General features: G+C 33.3%; 1 protein-coding gene across 1 annotated transcript; it reads left to right on the forward strand.

Annotated features, from left to right (window-relative positions):
• Positions 1-4582: 4582 nt before the first annotated feature.
• Positions 4583-7186, forward strand: LOC129950391 (uncharacterized protein K02A2.6-like). Its single transcript, XM_056062337.1, has one exon. The coding sequence runs from the start codon at positions 4583-4585 to the stop codon at positions 7184-7186; it is 2604 nt and encodes an 867-aa protein (XP_055918312.1).
• Positions 7187-9938: the final 2752 nt, after the last annotated feature.

Genomic DNA, 9938 nt, shown 5'->3' on the forward strand with positions numbered 1-9938 from the left:
GTTTTGGGCTTATCGGCTATTGACTTCATAGGTCCTTACAGAAGTAGTCCAGCGGTGTTAAATTGCTCGATCCTGGAGATCAATTCACGGTTGCCAAACATTTTCTTCAATAATTCAATGGTGGGACAACCTGTAAGAAGTTGTATGCTATCCCGTTGAAACCACATCTCCTGCATTGTTCAGGAGTCCGTCAAATTACGTTGAAATGCCAAACCAAACTAAAAATAAATCAATTACAATAGGTTTGCCAACTTAAAAGTCTATACTTTCACAAAAACACCCGTTATTATTTTTAAGTATGGGTATATTTCTAAAATAAAATAGGTAAAACCACTTTCAGGTTTTATTAAATAGCAGACAAGCTTATAGATTTCGAGGTCTTAAAATATTGTAAAATAAAGTTTTTAATGGATAATTTTAAAAATATACTTAATCAATACCAAAAAACACAATAATTTGGAATAAACTGAAATAACTGTTCTGTCAGAAAATCTAGGATACGTTTGAATTCCTTTTTTGACATATAAGCTGTTTTGGATCAGCTGTTCTTTAGTACGTATTTTAGAACAATCAAAGCATGGCATATGAGCATTATGACACTTGAAAAAGAAAGTAGTTGCCTTGGTTAGAATTTGCGTTCAAAGAATGCAGTTGACTGCAAATGAAGTTCCATATGTTATCTGAACCTGCCCATTCACGGTTTTCAAAACTTCATATAACTTCATATGACTCAAAAGTCATCTTATAGGTAATCGAAAAACAAATTGAGATACCACACTATATTTGTCTTAGTAAGAAGTTTTGAACAATTTTGATGGTTATGCTTTCATGGTTTTGAAAAATACGTTTCAGAGTAGCTCCGATTTTACGAGCTAAATACATTAATTATGCTAAAATTTAAAAATAATCATTTTCAATGTTGATATTTTTTTAAATAAATACGAACAAAAAATTACTTTTGTGCAGCTATGAATTTTTCTGTTAAAATGACGTTTATGTAGGATGGGGAAGCTTAACAACTAATAACGATTTTTTGCAAAGTAAATAAGAAACTGAAAATGCTTTAACGGAATGAACGGAAGATTGAAAACAAACTTCGTCATTAATAAAGATAAACATAACAGCATTATACAAGTGTATTTCTTCTCGAATTTTAAATAGTTACATTTATATCTCAAAAAACCTCACCCGGTAGATTGATTTTGAAGTCGAATTCCAAGTAAGGCCGTCAAAAACCTTTGTATAAAATGAAAATAGATTGCAAATCGAGGAATAAGGTATATTCTAAAGTGCACCTATTCAACTAATGTTTAGTACTTTAAATTTGCTTGAAATACCATAAATCAGAGATCAGAGTCACGACTGTGCTTTCTTATGGTAACAGATTTAAATGTTACCAAACTTTTCGGTCGAGCAAGGAAAATTTTTATTTTTTTTTATTATTCGCAAATTTCATGTTTCTGGGTTAAGTTGTAGATAATCCTGAATTTTTAAATAGGGCCGTTCAAAGTCTATACACGTTCTTAAAATTAACAAAATAGGAAAAAGATCTGAGAGGGATGCTCTAAGCCGCTTTCAAAAGAAGTCTAACCGAAAATTATTAGTCCTAATATGAGGAAGGCCGATTATAACATCAAGAAATAAAATATGTAAGTGGTTTCCTAATAAGATATTGATGTGTTTTTAGAGAGAAATCCATTAATGTTTATTGCATTGTGTAGAGGAAAGCATACCATTAACAATGGAAAACGATATCAGCCTGTGCATGTAGATTCCATCTAGAGCGTACTATTATATAACCCTATTATGGTTGACCAATCGAACGTTCGAAGTGAGATATTTTCATTAGCGAATTAACACATTCGACATAGGTACCACGGTTGGCGAACTTTACAATTCGAGTTTGAAATTCAGTGCTACCATATAAAACAAATAACAGGCATTAATAAACGTCATCTCATGAAATTTAAAAAAAAAACTTTAACTGATAATTTTTATATTTAATAATAATGCAAAATAAACCAAAATGATAAGCAACATAGATTTGTATTTGGAGAAAACGAAAATTACAGGAAAAAAGTGAGAATGCTTCGACTGTGCAAGAATATTCGAGACAACTCCAATTTCTTGAAACTCCCTAATCATCTGTAAGTAGAACAAATATTTTGTACCTACTGGAAGTTCTTTTAAATCTAATTAATTCCTTAAGTTTCATATCATATTTTCGACTGAATAAGGAAGCGTTTGTATTCGTATTAAACAAGTTGGAAGGCCAATTTATAATTGCAAGCACCACCTTAATCTTTGCTATACTAAAATTAGCCTCTGCCCTTAGATTGTTTGGACATTTTTTTTATTTGTATTTATTTCATCAAGCAGAGTACAACTCTTACAGACTAATATGTATACTTATATGTAATATGTTAATAGTAGAATAATATAAATAATAATTAAAAAATAAATAAATAAATAACAATTACTTTTAGATAATACATTGCGAAAACGAGAAACATTTTTAACGATTAAATAATAAAGTCATTTTCAGGTCTTTCATAAATACATCTCTTGAACAATTTGCAAAAATATCTATAAGGCATATCACAGAATTTGTTTCTCTTATACAACGTGCAAATGGTTCGTTCATACTATAATTTCTTCTAAAGAAGTTCTCCCGTAAATGAAAATTTACACGTATAATCCGGCAAGGAAAAAAGAAATTTATGCGCTCCAATAATTGAGGACAATTAGTACGATTATTAATTAAGTCTTTGATAAGCATTATACAAAAGTACTTTCTTCTAAGATTAAGTGTTTGAATATTAAAAAGCAGACATCTAGTAGCATAAGAGGTGTTATAACCTTAAGTTTAAAATCAAGAAGTCTTTGAACGCGCCCATGTAACTACTAATGTGAATCTATTTTAATAAGAATAATAAAGTGAGTCGTGAAAAACATCCGTAGAGAACAGTTGTGTTTTTGTGTTAAATTGATGTATCGGCCACAACAAATTGGCGACGAAAATTGGATAAAAAAAGGAGTGCGTTTTTTTTTTTTTGTTCTTAAAAAAGAGAAAGAACAAACTATTATAATTTATAACTATGGCTCAAGCATTCCAAGCTGCTTTCTGCGTCGATACATTCGACAAGAATAAAACGAAGTGGAGTCGCTGGGTGAGTCGACTCGAAGGTGCTTTCGGTTTGTTTCATGTGCTGGAGGCACAGAAGAGAGACTTTCTCCTCCATTTTATGGGTTCGGAAACCTACGATATATTATGCGACAAGTTATCACCTGCGCAGCCAAATGACAAAACGTTTAAAGACATCGTCGAATTATTGGAACAGCATTTCAACCCGGATCCTTTGGAGATCGTCGAAAACTATAAATTCCATTTGCGGAAGCAACAGGAGGGGGAGAATGTCTGCGAATTCCTCGTTAACCTAAGAAGACTGGCGGCATCATGTAATTTTGGTGAGTACCTTCTTACGGCTCTTCGAAATCAATTCGTTTTCGGACTCAAATCAAAAGTTATGCAAAACCGATGCCTGGAACAGAGAAAATTAACATTGGAAATGGCACTTGATATTGCGAAAGGCATCGAGTTATCCGAAGAAGGTGGTGTAGTGCTCGGAAATGTTCAGGATGTTACATCGGCAGTGAACAAAATAACGACGAACAAGTCGAGACAGGGTTTGTCTGGTAACGGGATCGGTTATTCTCAAATACATCCTAATGATACAAATACAAATAAAATAAATATGGTAGTAGTAGGCCTATTCACAATGTTAGAAATGGTGGAAATAAATGTTTTCGATGTGGTGAATTGCACTTAGCTACAAATTGCAAGCATTATAATTCGGTGTGTTCATATTGCAAAAAAAAAGGTCATTTAAGAAGAGTTTGTTTTTCTTTGAATAAAAATAGTGATAATTTTGCAAATTATGTTGAAATTAATGAAAACGAAAATGAAATAAACCAAATTGAGAGTATTTTTCAAATAAATGAAATAACAAAAAATAATGACGATGGACTTTTTGCAAAAATGTACATTAATAATATAAATGTAACTTTTGAAGTCGATACTGGTTCGAAATTCACAATTATGTCCATGGAAAATTTTAAAAACATCATACCAAATAAAGTAATCGAAAAACCTGATATTGTAATGAAATGTTTTACAGGCAACAATGTAGGAATTTTAGAATTCTGTACTGTTGATGTTAGATACAAAAATATAATGTATAAATTAAAACTTTATTTGACTTCTATTTCTAAACATCCTTTATTAGGGAGACAATGGGTAAGAGCACTAAACATAAATCTAAACGAATTGGCAGGTATAAGTTATAATGATCTTGATTCAAATAATATTAACAAAATTAATTCAGACGATACCTCAACTGACGATACAGTTTTGATTGATAAAATTTAAAAAAAATTTCCTAACCTTTTTGAAACCTCTTTAGGTAAAATTCCAAACTTTCAGGCTAAATTAAACATTAAAGCTAACGCGAAACCAGTATTTGTAAGGCATAGATCTATACCATTTGCTATAAGAGAAGGGGTAGAACTGGAAATTAACAAGATGGTAAACGATGGTATCTTGGAAAAAGTAAATGCTAGTGCATGGGCGACACCGATTGTTCCAATAAGGAAAACTAATAACCAGATAAGACTGTGTGGCGATTACAAAGTCACGATTAACCCGTGGTTGATAGTTGATGAGCATCCTCTGCCAACAATTGAAGAGTTATTTGCATCAATTAGTGGAGGAAATAAATTTTCAAAAATTGATTTGACCAAGGCTTATCTGCAATTAGAAGTCAACGAGGAATGTCGAGATTATTTGACCTTAAGTACACATAAAGGTTTATATAGACCAACAAGACTAATGTATGGCATCTCATCAGCGCCAGCTATTTGGCAACGATATATGGAGGAATTATTGAGCGATATTCCTGGAGTATCCATTTTCATCGATGATGTCAAGATAACTGGCCGGGATAATGAAGAACATTTGGACAGATTGTTTCAAGTTTTGAGTCGTCTCGATAAAAACAACATGCGTATCAATGTAAACAAGTGTCAATTCTTTCAAGATAAAATCGAATATGTCGGATACGAAATCGATAAAAACGGTATTCATAAAACAAAGAATAAAATCGAAGCCATTGATCAGATGCCAGTACCAGAAAACAAGGACCAAGTGAGATCATACGTAGGGTTAGTAAACTACTACGGAAGATTTTTCAAAAATCTAAGTACAACTCTTTATCCGATAAACGATTTACTTAAGAAAAATGTACCATTTGTTTGGAATAAAAGCTGCCAAACTGCTTTTGACAAAATCAAAATGGAAATGCAAACCGATAACTTTTTAACACATTACAATCCAAAACTTAAATTGCTTTTAGCCACAGACGCTTCACCATACGGTGTAGGAGCTGTTCTCAGCCATGAATTCCCGGATGGAACAGAAAAGCCAATAATGTACGCCTCTCAGACGTTGACACCTACCCAACAGAAGTACAGTCAGATTGATAAAGAGGCTTATGCTATCACGTATGGAGTGAAGAGATTCTACCAATACGTATATGGCCGGAAGTTCACTCTTGTAACAGACAACAAGCCAGTTTCCCAGATTTTTTCCCCTAAAAAGGGAATGCCAGTTTTATCGGCAACACGCATGCAACATTATGCAGCTTATCTTCAATGCTTTGATTATGATATAGTTTTTAGAAGAACTGAAGATCATTGCAACGCAGATGCAATGTCAAGATTGCCTATTAAAAAAATATCAAAATTTACAATGGATGAGGCTGATGTATTGGAAATATCACAAATCGAAAATTTACCGTTGACAGTGGACGAACTGGGAAAAGCAACTATTAATAATGATAATGTGAAGGTTTTAGTACAAGGTTTAAGAACGGGAAGAATTGTAGAACCAAAATACAGATTTGGAATTGACCAAAACGAGTTCACATTACAGCAAAATTGTATCATGCGAGGGATGCGAGTGTTCATTCCTGAAACTCTCCGTAAACGGGTTCTTAGCGAGCTGCATGCATCACACTTCGGGGCAACTAGAATGAAATCTCTAGCGAGAAGTTATTGCTGGTGGGAAAGGATCGATAGTGATATAGAAGATTTGGTAAAAAACTGTCCGGACTGTCAACGAATAAGAAGCAATCCTCCTAAAACTTCCGTGCATTGTTGGGAAGCACCCACTGAACCTTTCCAAAGAGTACACATTGATTTTGCAGGTCCATTTCTCGGTAAGCTTTTTTTTATTTTAGTCGATGCTTACTCAAAATGGCCAGAAGTTTTTGTAATTCCAAACATGACGACAGATACAACTATAACCACCTGTAGGAATATTTTCAGCCGTTTTGGTATACCGTCGGTTTTAGTTAGCGATCACGGAGTTCAATTTACAAATTACAAATTCAAAGAATTCTTGAAGATGAACGGAATCGTGCACAAAATGGGAGCGCCATACCACCCTGCAACTAACGGCCAGGCAGAACGTTACGTGCAAACAATTAAACAAAAATTAAAAACATTAGGACCGGACACGACAGATTTAAATACCGAATTATGCAGAATCCTTTTGGACTACAGAAAGATGGTTCATCCTGCGACAGGAAAATCGCCCTCTATGATGGTATTCGGACGCGAAATTAGATCCAGAATTGATTGCATGATACCATTTAGGTGTTTCAATTCAATCGAAGCTAAGAGGGGAAGATCACTTGAAGAAAATGACAGAGTTGCTGTGCGTGAATACCTCGACCGTGGAGTAAAGTGGAGATTTGGACAAATCATAAGAAAGCTAGGACTTCTTCATTATTTAGTAAGACTGGATGATAATCGTATTTGGAAACGCCACATTGACCAGATTCGCCAAATAGGCATAGATGTAAAAAATCAACAAACCTATGACGTTTCCAGAGAAGAACATCCTCCTTCACTTAACATTCAGCAACATGACAATGGTGGAGATATGCTTACAGATACTGAAACATCCGATAATAACATTTCAATGAATAATGAAAAAAATCATCAAAACTGTACTGCTGGTGAAGGTATAAATGATGACTCAAATTGTAATCAAAATAAAAATGTAATTAAGATTTTACGAAGATCAAATCGTATTATTAAAGCACCAGATCGACTAGATATTTAAGTTCCTAACTTTACATTTTCAAGCAATTATTATAAAAAAAAAGTACATATGTTTATTTAATTTAATTCTTAATTCTTCTCTTGTTGATTTAAATACAATGAAAAAATGTATCTCTATGTTTGTAACAATAACAAAATTATATACTATTTTTATTTTTTTAAGGGGCGAAGAACTGTTATAACCTTAAGTTTAAAATCAAGAAGTCTTTGAACGCGCCCATGTAACTACTAATGTGAATCTATTTTAATAAGAATAATAAAGTGAGTCGTGAAAAACATCCGTAGAGAACAGTTGTGTTTTTGTGTTAAATTGATGTATCGGCCACAACAAGAGGGAACTTCAATAGACCAGTTCAATTTTAAAAATAAAAATCTAGTAAATCTTCTTTGAACACCTTCCAGTCTTAAAGAGTGGATTTCATAATAAGGGTTCCAAATAATGCAGCAATAATCAAGAACTGGCCTAACTAGCGAAACGTATAATATTTTCAATGTGAAAGGATCAGAAAAATCCTTTGAGTTTCTTCGTATGAATCCAACCATTTTGTTTGCTTATTAACAACATAATCAATGTGACTCGAAAAAGAAAAACGATCATCCAAAATAGCTCCAAGATCTTTCTTAACAAATACTCTTTCAAGGACTATATTGTTAATGGTGTAATTGAAAATTATGGGCGACATTTTCCGATGACAAGTGAAACTTTGACATTTTCCAACATTCAGAAACAATTTATTATCATCACACCATTTTGCCAGCTTGTGAAGATCTTCCTGAAAAAGAAGGCAGTCATTTGAAGATTTAATAGACCGGTATACTTTGACGTCATCAGCATACATCAGATTTTGTGAAAATTTAAAATTGGAGGGAATGTCATTAATGAAAAGGATGAAAATCAACGGTCCAATATGGCTTCCTTGAGAAACCCCTGAAGTAACAGAAATATGTTTGGATAAATGTGTTCCAATTTTAACATACTGAACACGATTTTTCAAATAAGAAGAAATCCATTTGATGAAGCAAGAATGAAAGCCAAGTTTCGATAGCTTAAAAATCAGGATCTCATGGTTTACCCTATCAAATGCTTTAGCAAAATCTGTGAATATAATGTCTGTTTGCAAGCTGTTTTCAAATCCATTAACTACCGAGTCACATAAAACTGCAAGATTTGTTGTTGTAGACCTACCGGCAATAAAACCATGTTGAGAATCAGAGATTATGTTTTTAATAGTATAACTCAATTTTTTGGAGACTAACTTTTCAAACAATTTTGAAAAAAACACTGAAAGTTTACATATTGGTCTATAGTTCATTACATTCTGTTTTGTTTGCTAGTAGGAGTTATCAGAGCAGCGCAGAAAAAGATTTTGACTTAGGCCTGTCATAATCCTCGGTTTCCGTAGTATTAAAAGAAGTTGTGTGTGCAATTGAAGGCAAATTATGTCCAACCTGGATCAGTCTCAACATGTCATTCGATGAGAAACAAAACGCACGAAACTACTTTTTTTAACGGCCAGGTTACCAGGTTTAATAGGATGTGTTGACGGAACCCATAAAGGAATCGTTGCTCCCCCATTGACATCATTAGTATCTTAGCAGAAAAGGATATAACAGTTTAAACGCAATGATAATAAGTTGTTTCCCATAAAATGTGTATTCGTTATGTTGACTGAAGATATCCTGGATCAACCCATGATTTTTTTTGTATGAAACTCCAGTAATCTTAAGTCAGTTCTTGAAAAATGGTACCAAAGAGGAAAACGTTCAATGTTCTTTGTATTTATATTTTTATTTTTATTTTCCATCGCGAGTAGGTGGTGAGTTGAGGGTTGTAGCAAGTTGGTCCCAATATTCCTTTTGGTTTTTTTTTTTTTAAGAACCAAACTCCAGACATCTCTCGCTACATTCGGGTTCGATTCCATTAGTTCGACTAAATTTTCGTAATGGTTTTTATTTGTTCTCTTGCAGCTAAATAAAAATGCATTGATTGTTTTATAAAAGAAATGAAATATGAACATATGAATTTATTTTCCGACATTTCTTTTACATATGCTTCGACATCTACTCACACAATATGAACGTTCCACAAATAATAACACGAATGACGTTCAAATCAACGAACTTTCGATAGCGACAATAGAGTGAGATCAATCTTCGAAAAAATGTAATACGAATCAACGGTTCTCAATTCGCCAACGGTAATACAAATTTCTCACACTCACACGTTTATGCATTTGACTCACCTAACGACTAACTAACGCCTAATTCGTCATAGTCATAGGGTCATCCTCTCTGTTTCAAATTTTGGAAAGCTTTGAGAGGTCGCGACTTATCTATCAGAGGTGCCTGATTATGGAATTGCTAGCGAGTTTGCCATTTTTCAATTATTGCTTTCGCCTTCTTCGAAGGCGAATTTGAAATGTCATGATGTTCGTTGGCTCGTTGAAATCCGACAGTTTGACGGATTCGCAAGCGAAAGAGTGTTTATTATTATTCACTTTTCGGTTTGGTCTTTCTTGGTTGTAATTATAAAAAATTTGAGTTAGCTTTATTTTAATTTTCTTATTATTTACCCACAATCCACAATAAAATTTTGAATAAATCACCGCAAATTTCACAAATTCAATTAAAACAAAACAAAGTTTGTAGAAAGCTGTCAAATCACTGGAATATAGAAACAAAAAGTCAAACCAAAAGCGCCAAATCACTGGAATATAGGAAGAGTATTTTCGCTTCGCCGCTTATTGGTTAAT

This window comes from Eupeodes corollae, chromosome 1 (assembly GCF_945859685.1).
Source record: "Eupeodes corollae chromosome 1, idEupCoro1.1, whole genome shotgun sequence".
Taxonomy (NCBI): Eukaryota; Metazoa; Arthropoda; class Insecta; order Diptera; family Syrphidae; genus Eupeodes; species Eupeodes corollae.